This window comes from Martes martes (genome assembly GCF_963455335.1).
Source record: "Martes martes genome assembly, chromosome: 7".
Lineage (NCBI taxonomy): Eukaryota > Metazoa > Chordata > Mammalia > Carnivora > Mustelidae > Martes > Martes martes.
Genome location: NC_137894.1, coordinates 141,703,760 through 141,723,181, shown reverse-complemented (window position 1 = coordinate 141,723,181; position 19,422 = coordinate 141,703,760). Strand labels below are relative to the sequence as shown.

General features: G+C 58.2%; 2 protein-coding genes across 7 annotated transcripts in view; one reads left to right on the top strand and one right to left on the bottom strand.

Moving 5' to 3' along the window:
• MOK (MOK protein kinase) overlaps positions 1-8,188 on the top strand; it is a 32,321-nt gene extending 24,133 nt beyond the window's left edge. Inside the window, exons 4-11 of one of the 2 annotated variants that reach the window (XM_080808453.1) lie at positions 312-390; positions 512-560; positions 2,338-2,516; positions 4,043-4,144; positions 5,091-5,264; positions 5,731-5,845; positions 7,333-7,533; positions 7,612-8,175. In XM_080808453.1, the coding sequence (XP_080664579.1) occupies positions 312-390; positions 512-560; positions 2,338-2,516; positions 4,043-4,144; positions 5,091-5,264; positions 5,731-5,845; positions 7,333-7,533; positions 7,612-7,692 (980 nt within the window). In that variant the 3' untranslated portion in view covers positions 7,693-8,175. Of the gene's footprint in view, positions 1-311; positions 391-511; positions 561-2,337; positions 2,517-4,042; positions 4,145-5,090; positions 5,265-5,730; positions 5,846-7,332 lie in introns of both variants that reach the window. The other variant, XM_080808452.1, reaches the window with a different exon arrangement.
• Positions 8,189-12,000: 3,812 nt separating this feature from the next.
• The window catches only part of WDR20 (WD repeat domain 20), a 66,114-nt gene continuing 58,692 nt past the window's right edge, over positions 12,001-19,422 (bottom strand). For 4 of the 5 annotated variants that reach the window (XM_080807782.1, XM_080807777.1, XM_080807778.1 and 1 more), the window contains one exon: positions 12,012-12,275. In XM_080807782.1, the coding sequence (XP_080663908.1) occupies positions 12,222-12,275 (54 nt within the window). In that variant the 3' untranslated portion in view covers positions 12,012-12,221. Of the gene's footprint in view, positions 12,276-19,422 lie in introns of all 5 variants that reach the window. The other variant, XM_080807780.1, reaches the window with a different exon arrangement.

Genomic DNA, 19,422 nt, shown 5'->3' with positions numbered 1-19,422 from the left:
AGGCAGAGAGATTGGGGGAAGTAGGCTCCCCGCTGAGCGGAGAGCCCGATGCGGGGCTCGATCCCAGGACCCTGAGGTCATGACCTGAGCCGAAGGCAGAGGCTTAACCCACTGAGCCACCCAGGCACCCCAGTATGTAGAATTTTAAATGGTGGATTTAGTGTGTGCACTCTGTATTTCCTGAAATTACTAAAGGTTGTTTTTTAGATTTTCACACATCATTAAATAAAATTGTTGGATTCTATTTTTGTTTTCAGAAAATGGGATATGTATCATTGGTAACCATATCGGCAATTTCCTTGATTGCACAGGGAGAAGACACCCATTATCAGAAAAGAAGATTATGCACTATATGTACCAGTTATGTAAATCCCTTGATCATATGCACAGGTATGGTCTTGGAGAATTAGCAGCTCCAAATTGATCAAATGTATTAACATTCATTAAAAATTCAATGTAAAAGAATTTGAATGAGGCACAAATTAATTCTATCCTTTTATATTGAATGCAGAAATGGAATATTTCACAGAGATGTGAAGCCAGAAAATATACTAATAAAGGTAAGAACATCTATATAAAAAAATGATATCAGAAGAGAGGTAGAATGGGAAGCCTTTCTGCTAGGTAGGGTTTCAGTCCCAGGTAGCTGGGCACCATGTTTGTTCCGCTGTTGTTTTCTCCCAGTTGGAGGAAGTGGTTTATTTAATAAGTTCCATCAACACAACTGTACATCTGGGAGGAAGTGATCTTAGGCACTCTCTTCTTACTATCGGCAAAAATCAACAGCTCAGTTGATCGGCAAAAATCTGGCTCAGTCGGTGGCGCGTGTGACTCTTGATTTCAGGGTCATGAATTCAAGCTCCACGTTGGGTATAAACACTACTTAAAAAAATAATAGATAAATAAACTCCATTCATATTATCACTCCAAACTCTGTGCATGTAAAAGCAGAAGAGGCAGGATTTGCACTCAGGTCTGTCCCATACTGTAGCCACGTCAACTGTACGTATTTCCAAGTGTGAAGGCTGGTAAGTTTGGGGATATGTGTACACACATGAAGCCATCATCACAGCCAAGCAGACAGACCTCTCGTCTCTGGAAGGTTCCTCATACTCCTTGGTCACCCCTCCTGTCCATTGTCCCCAGGCATTAGTTTGCACTTTCTAGGATGTTCTCTAAATGGCATTTGTAGTATGTGCTCTTTCTTGGTCTGGATTTGTCCCTCAGCATCATCGTTCTGACATTTGTCCACGTCGTAGTGCGGAGTGCCACACCTTTTGAAGTTGTCCCACAGTTGTTGGCTGTTCTCTGTCTTCACCATTATTTGTTGTCTCTGCATTTCAGTTTGGAAGTTTCTGTTGACACATCTTCCAGCTTGCTGATTCTTTCCTCGGCTGTTTAGCCTGTGGATGAGCTTATCAAACTCATTTTTTATTTCTGGCTCAGCGGTTTTATTTCTAGTGCTTCCTTTTGATTCTTAGAGGTTCCATCTCTCTGCTGGCATTTCCCACGTGAACTTTCCCTGAACTTGGCCATGATCTACTTTTTCCACTAGAGCCCTTAACTAGTCACTTGTAGAGATTTTAAATTCCCTGACGAGTCATTCCAAAATTCTTAACTCTGTGCCACGTCTGACGCTGGTTCTGATGCTTGCTTTGTCCCTCAGACTGTTTTTCTTGCCTTTTAACAAGTCTTACAATCTTGTCGGAGGTCTGACATGACGCGCTGGGTGATGGGATCGGGTGAAAGGCTGTTGGAATGAAGTTCCCTGACAACCTGGCTAGGAAACGCGCTGTGTTTAATGTTTGCTGTAGGTGTAGGCACAGAGACTCCAAATTTGTTGGCATCGTGTAGGTTATTACCTGAATGTGAGGGGTGAACAAAATGGGAGAGATATCTTGAAACGTGTCTCCCTGGTCTTTCTGACTTGACCCAAAGAACCCGTGGCTCCAGAGAGCCGGCCCCCACTTCCCCCACCCCCAGGGGCAGAACAAAGGGGCCAGCAGAGCTGGACAGATGGAAGTTAGAGACACAATAGGGCCAATGAACCACTATGGGATTTTTAATTCATTTGTAGACTCATGCTGTGACTTAAAATTTCCCAAAACCTATAGACATTTGGAAATATTTGTAAAACAGAGCCAGGATATTTGTAAACGCATCCCACTGGATAGAAACCCCACTCTGGTACCTGTCAGAGGCCCTTGTGCGCGCTCGTGGAGTCATTTGTATTTCATAAGCTGCTTTCGATGCTCGTAATTTTCCCATCGGCGCATAAATATTTGAAATGGTCTCTACTCTAACAGCTGCTTGGTGAAATGTCATTTGTCCCTGCAGCAGGATGTCCTGAAGTTGGGGGACTTCGGATCCTGCCGGAGCGTCTACTCCAAGCAGCCCTACACGGAGTACATCTCCACCCGCTGGTACCGCGCCCCGGAGTGTCTCCTCACCGACGGCTTCTACACCTACAAAATGGACCTGTGGAGCGCTGGCTGCGTGTTCTACGAGATCGCCAGGTAGAGCTAAGGCCCGCCTCTGGTCCGAGACCTCCCGCCCCGTGCCCGCGGGCTTCCAGGCCGATGTCCCGAAGCGGGCCACGTGGCAAGGCTCAGCCTACCCACCGGGTGGCTTCGGGCCGGGCCCTTCCTTTACCAGACAGACTGCACCGTCGTCCTGCCGACGGGACTGTTTCACGTGACAGAAAACACACTCGGCCTTCATTTTCCTTTTCGTCAAATACTTGTCCTTGTTCGCGCGTCACTAAGTGCAGAACAGCATCGGTTTCTTCTTCCCTACGGGCCTACCTTGGCCGGCGGCCGGCGGGGCTCCCTGCTCGGCTTCGCCCGTGAGACGGTTGACTCGTGAGGTCAGGACCAGAGTAGAAACGTGCTTATTGCCACCCTGTGGGGCCCGCCTTGGGGGTGTGTGAGCAGTGTCCCCGCTCCTGGGACCTACCCTGAGACACACCTGTGCTGGTCACAGGTATGAGGTGGGTCACCTTGTGGCACAGCTGGATTCTAGAAAGCCCGGTCCAAACCGTCCTCCCCAGCCTCCATGCCCCTCAGCCTTCGTGCTTAACCGGCAGGTGGAACTGTGGCCCAGGAAGAAGGGAGGTGGGCTGGTCCCACGCAGGGGAGAGTAGGGCGTGGGGTTGAAGACCCCCACGGAGGGCATGGGTCGGCCGGCGCTCTCTTGCTCGGAGTGGACTGTTACGGACGAGCAGGTGAATTTAACATCTGGGTGACGTGCCTAGGCGAGGACCCGGCTCTCACCAGCTCAGCTGCCCACTTCATAAATACAGACATGCGTGTCCTTCAGGACACACCGACTGAGAATCGACTGGTTATTTTTGCAAAGCTAGTGGCACTTTTCATGGACACTTAAGTACCGGCAGACAGGCCTTCCTGCTGCACTGAGTTCCGTACGGGGAGTGGATTGCGGTGCTGGGAACATGATGCCTGGTGCGGGGAGGGGGGCTCGCCACACACACCCCTGCCGCCCGCCCCGTCTCAGAGCTGCTCCCTGCCTGCCTGCGCTTTCCTCCTCTCTCCTGGAGCCACGGACGTGGCGGCTTTCCCACGCAGAGCTCCCGTCCCAAACTCTTTGTGGCATGTCCTGCGAATCAAATTTATTTATATAAGCTGAAAATCTTTCATCCACGATCCCAAAATCCATAAACACTCCGGAAACCGAAACGTTTCTTGGACTTCATTTGTCCCCAGAACCAGACCCGGCCCACCATGGAGTTTTGTGGGAAAACCTCCCCTGTGAAAGGAGACTTGTGGGGCTGATGCGTCTCACCGCGGGGACCCCAGGGTGTGCAGAGAGGAACGTGGCCGTCTCTCAGAAGGACGCCCCCCTGTCGGGAAAGGAGAAACGGGCCCAAGCCGAAGGGGGACCGGAAGCCCCATGGCTGCAGGGAGGACCACGCGGGTGGGACCGTGTCCTCGGGTTTCCGTGTGAGCGAGCCGCCCGGCAGAGGGGGACGCGGGCGTGAGGAGGCTGTGGCCTGTCCTCACCACAGCCCCGTCCCGCTCTCCAGTCTGCGGCCCCTCTTCCCCGGAGCCGATGAGCTGGACCAGATCTCAAAAATCCACGACGTCATCGGCACGCCTCCCGGGAAGACCCTCGCCAAGTTCACACAGTAAGTGTGGCGAGCGCCCCAGAGTCCCGTGGAACTCGCCCCCTGCCAGGGCTGGTGGTGGCCGCCAGCCGAGGGGACCGGTCCGTGCCTCTCCTGCCCCTGGAGGCCCTCCATCTGCTTGCGTCCCTGCGGCCGCCGAAGGGCCTGCTCCGGGCTGTCGTCCCGCAGGGGTCCTGCCAGGGCCACTCGCCCTCCAGCAGCACGGAAGAGTTCAGATGGCCTCGCGGAAGGCCTGGCGGGCGGGTCTCGTCCTCCGAATCTTTACCCGGGACTGAGAGACCTTCGGGTGGAGAAGGTTCCCACATTCAGGCTGTGCGTGGTGAGGCGTCCATGTGACCGTCACCCAGCATTGCCAGCAGCCCTGACAGCCAGACCACGACGGGTTAGGGTTTGGTTTTGGGCGGGGATGCAGCGGCTCCTGGGCCCTGGGAAGGCGGGGAGAGGCTACCGGTATGGGTTCCTCCTCCTCCTAAGTTTCATCTCTTCCCTCTCAGCTGTGGATGTGCTGTTAGTCTTCTCGGAGAAAAGTTGTTTTCTTGCATTGATAGCGCAACAGATTTCGCAAACCTCCGCCCCAGCCCCGTTCTAAAAACTAGACTTTATTTTTTAGAGCAGTTTCAAGTTCAGAGCAAAACTTAGTGGAAGGTACAGAGATTCCCTGTAGACCAGCCGGGGCCCACAGTCTCCCCCACCGTGACTGTGCCAGGGTGGCGTGTCGGTTCCCACCCACGGGCCCATGCTGACACATCATCACCCCAAGTCCGAGGCTCCCATGAGGGGGGTCCCTCTGCTGCCGCATGTCTCTGGGTTCGGACGACTGTGTGGCTACACCCCTACTTAGTGTATAAACTGTCATCAGCACAGGGCCCTATAGAATCATGACGACGCTGGCCGTGTGCTCTAGATAATGGCATGATCGTTTATTATCATTGGGCTTTTAATACAGGTCGAGAGCTATGAGTTTTGATTTTCCTTTTAAAAAGGGATCAGGAATACCTCTACTGACAGCCAGTCTATCCCCGCAATGCCTCTCCCTCCTGCACGCAATGGTGGCCTATGACCCTGATGAGAGGATCACTGCCCACCAGGCCCTGCGGCACCCCTACTTCCAGGAGCAGAGGTGGGTGCCCGCGCAGCTCCGGGTGGTGGCGGGAGCTGGCCGTTGGAGCGGGGGCGGGTAGGTCTGGGAACAGCTCTGTCCTGAACCAGGTACCCCTGAGGTGGCCCCCTCGCTCTTTGCTGGTGTGGCCTTCCAGGAGGAGGCGGTCAGTGGCCCGCGGCAGGGCACGAGGAGGGCTCGGCGGCTGCTTTGAGGTCGATGCCGAGGCTCTGGCGGTTAAACCTCCAGGAGGGGCCTGGCGCACAGCAGTGACAACAGGGGACCTGGCTGTGGGGCTGGGGGCACGCTGGTACTTGGCACGGGAGGAGCTGCCTGAGGGCGTCTCATCCCGCACCTCGGAGCCCTGTGCCAGGGCGAGCATGGTGGCGAGGGCGGAGGTGACCAGCTTGGGAACAGGGAGAGGGGACGTGCCATTGTGCTGGGCACCTTCTCAGGGGCGCGTGCCCTCCCTCTCCCTTCCCTGCAGGGCGGCTGAGAAGCAGGCTCTGGCTGGCCACAGAAGAGCTTTCTTTCCAGAGTGCCCTGTGGCTTCAGAACTGCTCAGTAACCCCTGGCATGTTGCCAAGGAGGACAGAAAGCAGGTACTGAGTGAAGGTAGTGAGCTGGAAACGGCCGTTGTAGCTGGGCCGGGCTGCCCTCGGGTGGCCCGTGTCTCTGTGGAGGACGCCCCCGCCCCCCGCCCCCGCCTGGAAGGGCGCCCGTCCTCGAGGCCTGACCCCATGCCTTCCTGTGCCCTCTGACTGACCCTGGCAGGGGACACGGAGAAGGTAAATTGGCCCCGGGTGACCCAGCGAGCCGGTGACCGGTCCCCACGCCCGCGCATCATTTGCTTTAGAAACAACAGGTTCCTTCTGCATTCTTTCCATCCGTGAGCACTGCAAGTGGCCCCCGCCGCTCGGCCCCACCAGCTCCGCGTCCGGGCTGGCACCACACTGTGTGGGAACTGTGCCCTTCCGTCACTCGTCCCAGCATCTCTGCGTGTCACTTCGTGCTAGGAGCTGAGGTCACTGACCTATCTGCTGCCAGGCTGCTCTCTGGAATTCCAGACTGCTGTGTCCAGCCGCCTGCCTGAAGGTTCCCTTTGGCTAATAGGCCGAGTGGTTCAGATCTCCTGGTCTCTTCCCCCAAACCTGCTTTTCTACCCATGCCTTCCCTTTAAGGGTGGAGGTGGCTCCCTTTCAGTGGTTCAGGCCCCAAATAGTGACACACCTGAGCCTCCCTCATTTTGCCTCCCAATTGGTGTCCCTGCTCAGCCCTTCCCACCAGGGAGACGTTTGTCTGACTGTGTCACTCCTGCCGGCACCCACCAAAGTCCGCCCGTGTCTAGAGGGGCCAGATGGGAGGCCTTCCCCACTTTGTGGGCCATAAGGTCCCATCACAGCTGCCCTCTTTTCTCCGGTGCCGTGGACGGTCCATCAACGAACCGTGGGGCTCTTTCCCAGTAAGACTTAGGACACTGCGATGTGCATTCCATCTGTTATATGCCATGAAACTATTTACAACTATTAAAAAATGTAGGGGCACCTGGGTGGCTCAGTTGAGTGAGTGTCCAACTCTTGGTTTCGGCTCAGATTGTGATCTCGGGGTCTTGGGATCGAGCCCCACGTCGGGCTCCGGGCTCGGCGGGGATCCTGCTAAAGATTTTCTTCCTCCCCTCAAATAAATGAACAAATAGAATCTTTTTTTTTAAGTAAAAAAATTCTTAGCTCACCAGCCACACTAGAGCAAGATGGCGGGCAGATCTGGCCGACCCGGAGCTAGAGCAGGGCCACCAGCACAGCTGTGGCCCGTGGAGCGCGGCTGTGACCGTCTCAGTGTCCTCCCTCGCGTCAGGCCAGGCTACCATCACCTGCCCCATGGGGCGGACTCCATGTGAGACTCCCGTGGGACGCTGCCAACAGCAGCCGGGGGGCCTGGGTGGCAGGGATACCATCCAGTCGCCGTATGGCCACACCTCTTGGTCAAGTTCCATTAGGCCAAAGTCGTGCAAAAGAGCCTCTTTGGTTTTTCCTAATTTCCATGAAGGGAACACCATTGTACGTTCATCTGACCTGTGTTTTGTTTCAAGAAACAGTCCCTACAGCCAGAGGAGGACCATCCCAAGAGACCAGGCCCAGCCTACGTCATGGAACTGCCCAGACTGAAGCTTTCGGGAGTGACCAAACTGTCCTCGTACCCCAGCCCCGCACTGCACCCCGTGTTCGGCCCGGGGCCCGGCAGGAAAGTGCCAGGGCTGAGGCCCCTCGAGCGTGTTGGCGCCCGCCAGAAGGTAGCCCATCGCGCTCGCTCCCCGTGGCCCACGGCTCTCGGGCTGGCCCTGCTGAGTGTCTGCTGTTTCCTTCAACAGACGGATGCGCACAAGGACACGAAGCCCGACGTAAAGCAGTACCGCCTGCCCTCGATCCACAGGAAGGGCGGGGGCGGCTGAGACGCCCTGGCCGGCTGGCCCCTAGGAGCAGAGACCGGGTGTGGCCGGGCCGGGCCGCGGATCGCCACCGAGCCCCGGGGGAAGGGCTGCGGGGAGAGGCCTGGCTTGTCCCCCTCGCAGCGCCTAGCGTCCCCGGAGGCACTGCCCCGCCGGCCAGCCGGCACCCCCTCGGTCTGGAGCCCCCAGCCTGCGGCTCCGGGTGTCCTGAGAGCGGCTGTCCTGTGCTCCAGCCAATACATTCGTAAAACCACCTCAGCCCAGGCTTTCTTCTCATGTTTCTAACTGAGAAATTTGGGGCAGAGAATATTTTGTAATCTTTTTTAAATCTGAATCAAAACAGAAGTCGGAGTTTATACACTGTGTTATTTAGGCTTGGTTTTAGCACGGGCTCTGCGCGTCGTGCCTTCTTTAGCATGTCACCAGTCACACCGGCACGTCGCAGTTACATCATGCTGTCGGAGTTTTATTAAAGAATAAGCTATCAGTGCGATATTTTAATATTTTCTGAGTTAAACATGTGTCCTGACATGCATTTCTCTATTTCAGGTCTTGGGAACATCTGTGGGAATTAATTTTGTTGGGAAGGCTTTGGCACAGCTTAGTTTTGTGGCACTTGAGAAGCCAGAGGCTCAGCCTGGGTGCGCGTGGCCTCGGTGCCCCGGGGAGCTGTGGCCAGACGAGGCCGCCACGCGTGGGGTACGTCCGAGCACCGGCTTCCCCGCGGCCCCTCGCATTGGCTCCGCAGTACAGATGCTGCTTTGCTTTGCTGCGGGCCACCTGCTGGGCAGACGCCAGCCCCCTCCTGAGCCCGTTTTTGTCTTGGGATGTAGCGTAGTGACACCTTCGTTTTCTCGTCTTCACAAATGTACACCATTAAGAAAAAGCAAATCTCCCAGGTTAGTTTTCGTCTTCTTATTCCCTCTTTGAAGACAAATCTGTGATGCTCTTCCACACGCTCTCCAGCGGCCACCGCCTCTGACCTGCCCGCCAGGTGGTGAAGCAGAACCGGGGGTCCCAGGCCGGCCCGGCCGAAGGGCAGATTCAGCTCCAGAAACAACACCTCCTGTGTCGGGGGCCCATGAGGACGGGCGGGAAAGAGCTTCCTTTGAGCCCATTTAACACCCTGGCAGAGGCTTCCAGATTCCCTGTCGTGGCGGGGGGCTCTGGCGGTCAAGAGGGGCGCCGCTCTGCCTCTGCGGAGGACCTGGGAGCTCCGGGGCCCCCGGGAGCTGAGGCAGGGAGGAGGCCAGAGCCGGGTGGCGCTGGGGCTGAGCGGCAGAAGAGCCAGGGACTCTGAACCCAGGCCGGGGAGGCTGCCGGAGAACCAGGCCCCCGACGGGCAGTGGCTCACGGGGCATGCTCCCGTCCTCGAGGACTGGCCCTAAGGACCATTTAAGGACGGACAAGAATTTGTATATTTAGGAAAACTGTTACCCCTGTAAGTGTACAAAACTCAACAGGAAGATCTTTAAAGTTCTCCCGCGTGCCTTTCGGAGAAAGCAGACTCGTCCCCACGGAGGGCCTCTCTGGGGCAGGCCAGGCCCTTGGGGGTGTGACCTGTCCACCCACTGAAGCTCTTTTGGCTTCATGTGGGTCTCTGGAAGACAAAGCTGGGAGGCGGTCAGCCCGGAGCGAGGAGCCCGGAGCGCAGCCACACCAGGCCCCAAAGCGGGCACAGCCAGTCCAGCCCCATGTGCGCCAGCGTCCACGGAGGAGCAGGCCACGCTCTCCCTTCCGGCACCCACCCAGCCGCCCTCAGCATGGGATCCAGTCCCCGGGCAGCTGGAATGGCTCTGGCTCTGTGCCTGGCCTCCAGGCCCTGTGCTGGGCCCGTGCGGGGGGGCCACCTCCGCCCACTGCCGAGGCCCTGGTGGGTCTCCGCTCGCTCCAGGCTGGGAAGGTGGTGAAGGGGACCTGAAGGCCAGGTGAGCCTTTGCGGGCAACGCTCTTCCCAGGCGACAAAGCCCAGTGCACCAGCCTCCACTCCTCCCCCACGGGGCCCTCCTGCCCTGCGCCCCAGCGGGCACGAGCACACACAGCCCGGGTGCCCCGGCGTGGAGGTGCGGCCTGGGGTGCTGGTCCCAGAGCTCCCGTTGACCGTGCCTTCGCGTGTGAACCTGTTTGTGGGGTAGAAAGAGCGAAGGCGACGCCACCCAAGGGACCTGGGCGCGGCCGCTCCCTGCCCCACCCCCGGCACCGGGGACCCTCGTGGGCCTGCTGCGTTTCCTCTGGCCGCGGGCGGGCTCACTGACTCCCGGGCCCGCAGCCTCGGCCCCCTCTCAGCTTCCCTTGGACCCGGCCCCACGCGGGCAGCACGCCTTCACCGGCCCCAAACGTGTACGAAAGCTCAAGGCAGCAAGTAAAAGTGAACGCGAGTCGTGCGGAGCCTTCCCTGGCTTCCGAGGGTGACGGACCTCGGGGTTGGCCTGGGGCTGCCCGGGACCTGCCATGTGCTGCGTGTCCGCGGCGGCGGGAGGCTGGGGGGAGTGGAGGGGCGGGGGAGGGCAGCTCCAAGGCATTTGGAAGCCACCTTGGATTACTTGGTCCAAGAGCCATAAATTCGTTCCCACTACAGATGCATCGACAGCAAATCGGGGCCCATCTGACAGCTTCGCCCCGCAGCCTGAGCCCAGGGGGCCGGGCAGGGGGCCGAGCCAGGACCGCTCACCTCCAGAGATGTGGAAGGAGGGATGGGGGCGGGGGGCACGGCTGGGGCGTCCAGCCCAACGGAGCCTGAACTTTAACACACGCGATCGTTGTCCTCATGCCCAGATTTGCACCTGTCACTTCTAGAAAAAGGAGCCCAGCCCAGAGGATCCCAGGATGAACGCTGGACTCCGTTCTCTGGCCTGGGCCTTGGCTGACCTGCGGCAGTATGTGGGCCCCCGTGGGTGTCCCTGGACCCGGCAGGTGGGGTCTCCTGTGTCCTTGACCACGCCTAGAAGCCAGCACTTTGGTCACCGTGACAGGCCATCCAGAATGTGCAGGTCACTTTGCATGTATGCGATTGATAAATTCGGACTCTCTCGAGACAGTGGGGGGTCTGACTCTTTCCTGGCGTTCCCTTCCCCCAGAACGCCTGTCCCGGGGACCCAGGGGCTCCGCGAGCTGCAGAAGCGTTGGTGGCCCAGCCTCTCCTCTCCCAGCGCCCCAGACACACGGCAGCTCTCGGAGGGCAGGCGCTCGGTTTTCTGGCTCCGCCGTGCGGACAGGCCCCAGATCTAACGTGCTCGCTTCGAGAGCTGTTGTTTCGGACACTCCGTGTCAGTCCCACAGGTTAAGAATGCCTCCCACGGGTGTAGCTGCAGACGACAGTCCAAGTGACAGCCTTCTGCTTGGCGATTCCCGCCGCTGGGGCGTCCGCTGGTGGGTGGGTGTGGGCGGGACCCGTGCCCAGAGCTGCTCCGGAGCCGGTCTCAACCCGACACCCGTCCCCGACGGTCCCCACACCCCGGACTCGCCAGAGGCCGTGATGACGTGTTGTGACCACGGGCTTCCGCGATGACAGACCGCGCCCAAGGACTTAAAGCTGGGAGGAGAAAGGGGTTCGCTGGCTCACCTGCACAGCGGTGGCCCCCCAACTCCTCACGGCGGCGGAAGAGCCACAGAACTCTCCAGATGAGCCGCGCTCCTGCAACCCGTCCTCGTCGTCCTCGTTTGGGCTTCCAGGAACAGGGTGGAAAAGGACAAATCATTTCATACCAAACTTTAATCGAACAAAAAGTTACATTAAAAATTGAGCCAACTTAACAGAAGATAAACGGTATATTCAAGAAACTTTTAATATTAATATTTTTTGTGAATTAGAAAGATCACTCATAAATGACGGAAATGACTGGTGAAACAACCACGTTCCCCAGCAGCAGAGTCGCAGCATTTACACACACAATACAGAGCTGACGGCGAGGGGAGCCCCAGTGTTAAGTTACTGTTAAGATTAAAAAGAGCATCTTCACACCCTGCAGGGCCATTGAGTCTGTGAGACCCGTATTTAAAGTAATTCCCTAATAGCATTAAACTATTTTAAGTGCAAAAATTCGTAAAAATCTGCGATTGCAGCATCCATCTTCCTGAATGACAGATTTAAGTCAGAAAGCAGCAGCCTTCTCCGGAAACGCTTTCCAGCTTATCTCTGATCACCTACATGTGGAAACATCAGTGCAAAAACAGAGTAAAATACTATTTATAACCATTGATTTAAGGGGACTTCTCGTCCAAGAATTATATTTTACACTATGTATATATGTATAGTTTTGTGTGTGTGTGTGTGTGTGTATATATATATATATATATATATGAGATTTTAATTACAGTTGAGTAAAATGCAAGAAAATCCCCTTTATTTTTTTACTGCGGCCCCAAAAGAACCTTTTAAAAATGGGAACAGCTTCTTTGGGTGAATGGCAGAGAGGGCCCTTCCGAGCGGGCCCCGCGGGTCCTCGCACGTGACTCCGGGTGACCGCCGCCTCCGTGAGTGTCCGCGCTCCCGTCTCCATCCGTCCGTCGCCCCCGTGGGGCCCCGTCGGCCGCTACACTACGGTTCCACCCGGAGAGCTGGCCTGGTTTTGGGATGACAGTAAACCCTGCAAACAAAGCAGTTTACATTAATCCAGCAAAACACGGGCAGCCAAGGAAGCCACACTCATCCTTCGCCAGAGGCTCCCACGACCACAGAGTTGTCGGACTGTTAGCCGGTGTGTGAACAAACCCTCCATTTCTCATCTACTTCTTCCTATCCACGTCACCGTGTGACGTTCCCAGTCACTGAAGCCGGCCCCAGGCTGGGCGTCCTATGCTGGGCAGGGCTGGCCTGGGGAGCAGCGGGTGGCCTCTCGGGGCCTGGGCTCCTGGGGACATCAGCGGTGCCCTTTGACCTCACGACCTGTCCCCACAGCAGGTCGGCCACCACAGGCGGGGTGTAGATCTTTCTAAAGGTGTCTTCCTGCCGGGGGTGCGGGTGGTCTCGCTTTCTCTGGTTGGGGTGATGGTGGCGTCCCTCTGCCTTCAGCACCGGCATATGGGGCTCAGCGCGAGGATAAGGGAGGATCTGGGCCCTGGGCTGTTGGGTTTGGGGACACGGCGCAGGACGTGGCCCCCACTGAGAGGCGGGAGGCCAGAGCTAGGATCCCCCCCAACCCTCGACACAGCAAGGAGCGTCTCCATTTCTCCACACTCACTGGGATAGAGTCTCCTCGCAGCTCAGTGTTCCTTCAGTAAGAAATTTAAGGTTACAAGTAAGCACGTGACCCTGAAGCCAGGTTTTCAGTTCTCTGAACACAAATAAGCTGTCCTAAAAAGTGTTTCCGTTGTTTTCTGTTGACACGGGACAAGCCTTGAACTTGGACGAAACGGAGCTGCGCTGGCACACCCCGGACCTGTGTGGACGCGGACGGCGAGGGGGGCCGAGACACTGCCCTTTGGCTCTGCCCATCCCTGGGGGCGGGGAGGGGGGCAGGGGCCCGGGAAACTGTCCCACCGGGACGCCTTCCACCTTGTTTGTCACAACTGACGGCTGCTCATCTAGACACGGTCAGGAAGCCAAGAGTGAAGGGAGGGTCCCCCCGGGGTCCCTGCTCCGAATCCACAGGAGATCTTTCCCTGGGGTCCAGGGGCTGCCCCCGAGGAGCACTACCTGGGCTGACTTCCACGGGGAGGCGCCCCCTGTGATTCCCACGCACCACCTCCAGGCAGCTACACGGCTGGAGGGGCCGCAGACCTCACCCTGGGCCCCCAGCCTTCCCGGGGTGGGGGGAGCAGTAGCCGCCAAGGGAGGGGAGCCGCGGACCCGTCCCTCCTCGCGGCCCCTAGGGAGCTGCAGGGAGGCCAGCAAGGTCGGACTCGACCTCCGGGGGACGGTCCAGAGGGAAGAAGCCTTTATCCCAAGAACGCTCTGCCTCCAAGAGGTTTCGGGGGACTCAGATGACAGACAGCGGTTCCCAGGAGCTGTGGGACGTCCAGGAACAGTGCCAAGTCTATAACGTGAAGAGGACCCTTTTCTCCCCAAATGAGAGGAGGACTCTGCTCCTCCCACTAAAGGGGGAGCGGTGACCCAACCTGGGGACAGACCCCAGTCCTGCGCAGCGCTCCAGAGGACGGTGGCCCGAGACGCCCGCGGCTATTTAAAGACTCAGGACACACAGAGAAAGGCGCCCCCCCCCCAGTTCCACCCCCCAGACCAGCCTTGTCCAACTCGAGGACAAGGAAAGCCACATGTGAAATTAAAAATTCTAGGAGCACATTTAACAATTAAGAGAAAAGGTGAAATTAGTTCTAAGACATTTAACCCAATATAGCCCATATTATCATTTCAACAGGTAATGAAGGTACAAATTATTAAGGTCGTATTTTATGTCATTTTCTCGTATGAAGCCTTGGGAACACCGTGGAGCACATCTGGGTTTGGGGCGCCCCGTTCCTGTGCCACAAGGCTGCAGGTGGCCCGCACCGCCCAGCCCTGCCTTCGACCCTCTCCAATCCGGAGCGCAAAGGCCACAGCATCAGCGGGGGCACCCCGAGATGCCACCCCACCCTCGGGGATTGGGGGGAGCCCCATTCTCCTACACAGACTCACTCACTCTCCAGTTTCCGTTGGCTGAAGCCTCCGCCCCCGACAACCACCACCCCCTGCTGTCCTGCTGTCCGCATGAGGCCCAGGTTCAAAAGAGATCACCAAGGTCACCTGAACAAGCAGCCACCTCGAACCCGCCCTTCCCCTGGGTTTCTGCCCATAAACATCAACTACCAGATGCTCCCCTGCCCAGGGGACCGCAGGGTCTGGATCACGGGGTTAGCCCTTCCGATGTCACCTGTCGGGGACAATTTCTTATGGACACTGTACACCAGTATGGACCCGGGATCCACACCCTGGTGCCGCCCCTCGGTCACCGCGCTGGGACACAGCCCGGGACGCCAGCCTGGCATGGAGGGAGGATCCCGAGAGCTCTGTGGGGTGAGCCTCTGCCAGAACAAAGGGACAAGGGACAGAATGGTGGGCCTCCAGCAGCCTGGCACCAAGCAGACATGCCCCGCTGAGGGGGCACGACCCCAGGGCGCAGGTGAGGGTCTGGAGCACTCCTAGAAGGAGGGTGCGAGGGACTGTTGGACACAAGGCCTTTGCAGGTCAGCGTTAGGGGAGGGGGGGCCCATCCAGAGGCTGTCCGGGGCCAGCAGACACGGTCCCCGTCGGGCCTGGCACGGCCGGCGGGATGTCAACCCCACCTGTTCCCTTCCTGGAGACGGAGCCGGCTTCGCGGAGACGGACCGTGGAGGCATCCGGAGAAATCCTGCCGTTCAACCAAAAGTTCACTGTCAAGGTCACCTTGCTTCTATCAGCTGTGCTTTCGTTTAAAGGTTACCAGGGGACAGAGAGAAAGACGGGCAACACAGGTCCCCATCCAAGACCTGCGACGGCCATCGCGAGGAACCCCTGCGGACGTCCGGGGCCCCGCTGCGGCCCGGGCCGCCTGCTCCGGAGGAGGGCTTGCTGTTGGCGTCCCCCCCGGTGACTTCGGGGGGAGGATGCAGAGTCGGGCCTGGCCAGCCTGCATGGCGCTGACCCACCAGACACCGGACAGTGGGCGACGACGACCCGCTGCGCGAGCACCCATCCTCTCAGGCCCCCGGGGGAGCTATTAGAGGACCAGGGATGACTCCTGAACCTGGTATTTAATAAGCTGCTGTTCTCACCAGAGCGGCCGGTTTAGCCCCGCTAGAGATGTCACTGACAAGTAAGGGATGAGATACTCCAGCTCTTGGTCACGCACAGACTAAGAGGCAAATATCATTCGTAAAGCGATGGCCCTTCAGAGACGGCCCCGAGTCGGCGAGATGTCACCAGGCTGCCTTCCTCCAGAAGCTTCCAGCCGTGGACGCGCTCCCCCCCCCCCCCGCCAGGGCCTCGCCGCTCACAGGACCCAGACCACGTGCCCGGCGGGGCCGAGGCCCCAGGGCCCCCGAGCCAGGCGTGGGAAGTGGGCCAAGCAGGGCCTCGGCCCCCACCCCGCCCCCGAGCCCCCGCACGCTCTGGCAGCGGACCGTGTTCCTGGGACAGCCTCCAGCTGCCCAGTGACAGGTTACACCAAAGGTGACACGTTTCCCCAGAGGCCCCTCAGCCTGGCCTCCAAGGCCAGGGGAAAGTGACGCTCTTGTCAGACGTCTGGGAAAAAGGCGCTCCCGGGCACAAGCGTGTGAGGGCCGCTCTGAGAAGGGGCCTGGAGATCAGGCCCAGACTCTTACCCTCGGGCCCCACATCCGGTGGCTGGGGGAGGAGACCCTCTCGGGTGTCCCTGAAGCCTCTCCAGAGGCGCCCACCCAACACGAGAGGCCGGTCTGGAGGCCACCGACGCTAGAGGAGGGGACAGGCTGAGCGCCTCCGGGGACTCCGACCCTTCCGGGACCCCCCGGTCCAGATTCAGCGGCTCCAAGAGGCAGCCACCCGCGGAAGCAGGGCCTAGAGCCTTTTCGCAAGGCACAAACTAACTCTTTTGAAAAGATGAAGTGTTGTGTGTATCTTTTTAAACTTGCTGTTGACCTAACAGGTGCGGCGTTAAAATCCACTCCGCACTTGGGGAAACCCCACGGCTCCGCGCCGGGAGACCCGAGGCGGCCCGTGTGAGGCGGAGGCCGGGGCCGTCTCCTCTGCTTCGGCAGCCTGGCGTCAGAGGCCAAGGGCACACGCCTGCACCCGAAGCTCGGGAGGCCGGCCCCGTCCGGAAGGTGCTGGGCTCCACCCCCTGCAGGAGCTCCCTGAGGCCCCGGCGGCCCCGAGCCCCGGGCTCAGACGTCTCGCGCCAAGTGGGAGCACCAGGGCCTGACCAGGGGCTCGGCCCCACGTTCGCCTCTCACGGCCTCCGGGGCACTTGCAGATCTAGGCCGGGCTCCTGGCCTTGAGGCGTTCAGGGTCGCAGGCGTCAGGGCGCTGCGGAGAGGGAAGGGACCCTTCAGAGCGGGACAGTGTGAGCGGCCAACTCTTGGCACCCTCAGTGGGCCTTCCCTCACCGGCCCTTTCTGCAGGGGACCGGACCGCTGGACTCCCCGCGCTGACCAAGTCGCCAGCTCGCCCCGGCACGCCGGTCAAGACCAGGAGGAGGGCAAGGGCCCTCTCGCCCCAGCCCGCCTGCCCAGGGAAAGAGCTCGCACGGAAGCCTGCCGGCTGGGTGGCCGCCGGGTGTGCGGGGTCCCGGGGCCAGCTGGCAGCCAGGGCACCTTCCGAGTGCCGGCCCTGCGGTTCACAGGGCCTCCGCCAGGCTCAGCCACGGGGCCACCAGCTGCCCCTGCCCGGCCAGGAGTCAGGGAGACGAGGGCCACACGCAACGGTCAGTGCCTCTGATCCCACAAACTGCGCGTCTCATTACAAGGAACTCTGAGCTGGCAACGGGAGGTAGAAATTCATGGCTTCTTGCTCTATAAATGCTAACAAAGCCCGTAATTTTACAGCATTTAGAAGTTTTCTTTTTTGGCTCATGGAGACTGTGGTGAAGCCCAGCTGGGAAACGGCCAGCCGCAAACCGTGCACGTGCACACGTCCCCCGCTCGCTTAGTGCACATCCACGCGCACAGGGCGGCAGCCCTCCCGCCCAGACACACGCGCGTGAGTCTCGAGCTGTGACAGTGACAAGAGAAGAGCCAAAAACCAAGACAGTGAAACAGAAACATGATTTTCTTAAAATGATAAATTAACAGTACTGATATTAAAGCTTCAGTAATTACTGTAACATATTGTAACTAATATCGTAACTTAATTTATCAACATTTCATGTTAGGAAGGCTCTTTATCGAATTTATTCATCAAGAAATTAGATGAAAACGTAAAAAAGGAAATATATTATTTTACCTTTGACTTTCATTAAAGGTAAATAATCGTACAATTTTATACAAGGTCACCTAACATAGCAGTCTTTAATAAATTCAGGCATACAGAAATAAAAAATGCAGGAAATTCTTCCTTTTACACTCAAACTGGGTGGCAGCAGTGTGAGGACACCAAGTCACATAACAGGAGAAGCAACAAATCAGAGTTAATACAGGGGGGAGGAGTAGGGGGTGCGGCGGACTCTGCCCTCCACTGTGGGGTCGGGGGGCATTCTCACACAGCTTTGAACTTGGGCTCTGAACACAAGTGCTTTTCAATACGGGCCCCGGACTCCGCTCTCCAGACTGCTGTCCGCACTCATGGGCCATCCCTGGGGTCACGGAGCTGAGCCCCTTGAGGACCCGAACAGACGACAGTCCCCGGCAGCCCACCATGACAGGCCTTCGGCGCCCGGTCCCTGCGGTGTTCCTGGGACGGCTGACACCGCCAGTTACTCATCAGGCCCACAGCCCCCGTGCAGGGGTCCCCGCTGTGGAAGGGAAGCCTGACAGTGGACACACCCAGCAGCACCAGGAAGTCAGTCGGGGCCGTCGGCTGGTTGGCCTCTGCCGAGCCCTCGGGCACAGAAGGGACGCTGTGCTCCGTGTGTCTCTCCCGGGAAAGCCAGGGGGACTCTGCTTCTAGGTCTTCCTCGCACCGTCAGGCACCCGAACGCATCGGGGTTTCCCGAAGGCTTCCTTCTCCAGCCCCCCCTGGCCCTGCGTCCTTTCCCCTCACACTTGGACCTTCCCCAACAAAAAACCAAGCACCTGCCCGCCTCGGTCGGAGGCGAGGGAGCCCCGTGCGCAGATCCAGACTCTGACAGAGCAGCTTCCCCAACCTCCGTGCCAACTCACCCCTTGACGGGGTCTTCAAAATTCAAGATGCACCACGGGAAGCGGGGCAAGTGGGGCAACTGGGGCAACCTGCCAGCCAGGACCTGGGTGTTAGGCCAACAGTGGAGCAGAACACCTGAGTCCCACTGGGACGTATGCGCATGTCCATAAAGACGGTACAGTTTCCTGACGTCCTCTTGCTAGTGGCTTCGGAGCGGCGAGGGCAGTAATGCTGGTAATAGCTTTACTGCTGTTTTCCACTCCTCCCCTGCCCTATCCTAGGTGTTTATCCTCAGTCCCAAGGCAATGGCTCACAGAACACTTCCAAAATGCTCCAGAAGGTTCAATCAGCACAAAAGACAAAATTAAGATTCTTTACCACTATTTAAGTGAACTTAGAACCCAAAGGTACCGATTATTTTTCAAGAGTCTGTCTACTCCCTCTTACGTGTTTGCTTTTAAAAGAAGGCAGGGTTGGGGCGCCTGGGTGGCTCAGTGGGTTAAGCCTCTGCCTTCAGCTCAGGTCGTGATCCCAGGGTTCTGGGATCGAGCCCTGCGTTGGGCTCTCTGCTCAGCAGGGAGCCTGCTTCCCCTTCTCTCTGCCTGCTTGTGATCTCCCCCTAATACATAAATAAAATCTTTAAAAAAAAAAAAAAAAGGCGGCAGGGTTTTCCAAAGGCTTCCTTGTCCAGCCCTCAGGGACTTTAGTCCCCCAGCCCCCAAGGAAGAGAAGAATCTCAGAGCAGGGCTGGGGTCCCTGCACGCAGGCCAGGAGGGAGCGGGGGTCGAGAGCCCCCTGGGCTGTGCCTTCCCTGGGCGCATGGCAGCTGTGGCGGCCGAGGAGCAGCCTCTCTCGCCAACAGCTAACTCATCCCCGGGACGAGGCGGTTGAAGCTGTTCTTGCTCAGATAATGTTGAAGCGAGAACACTAAACAGTTTCCATGAAGCTCAAAGTTCAGTAAGGAAACTAGAAAAGCGCTCCCCAGATGTGCTCAAGGCCACCATGGAAGCTACCCGGCCCTGGGCCTTCTGTACCTGAGACCA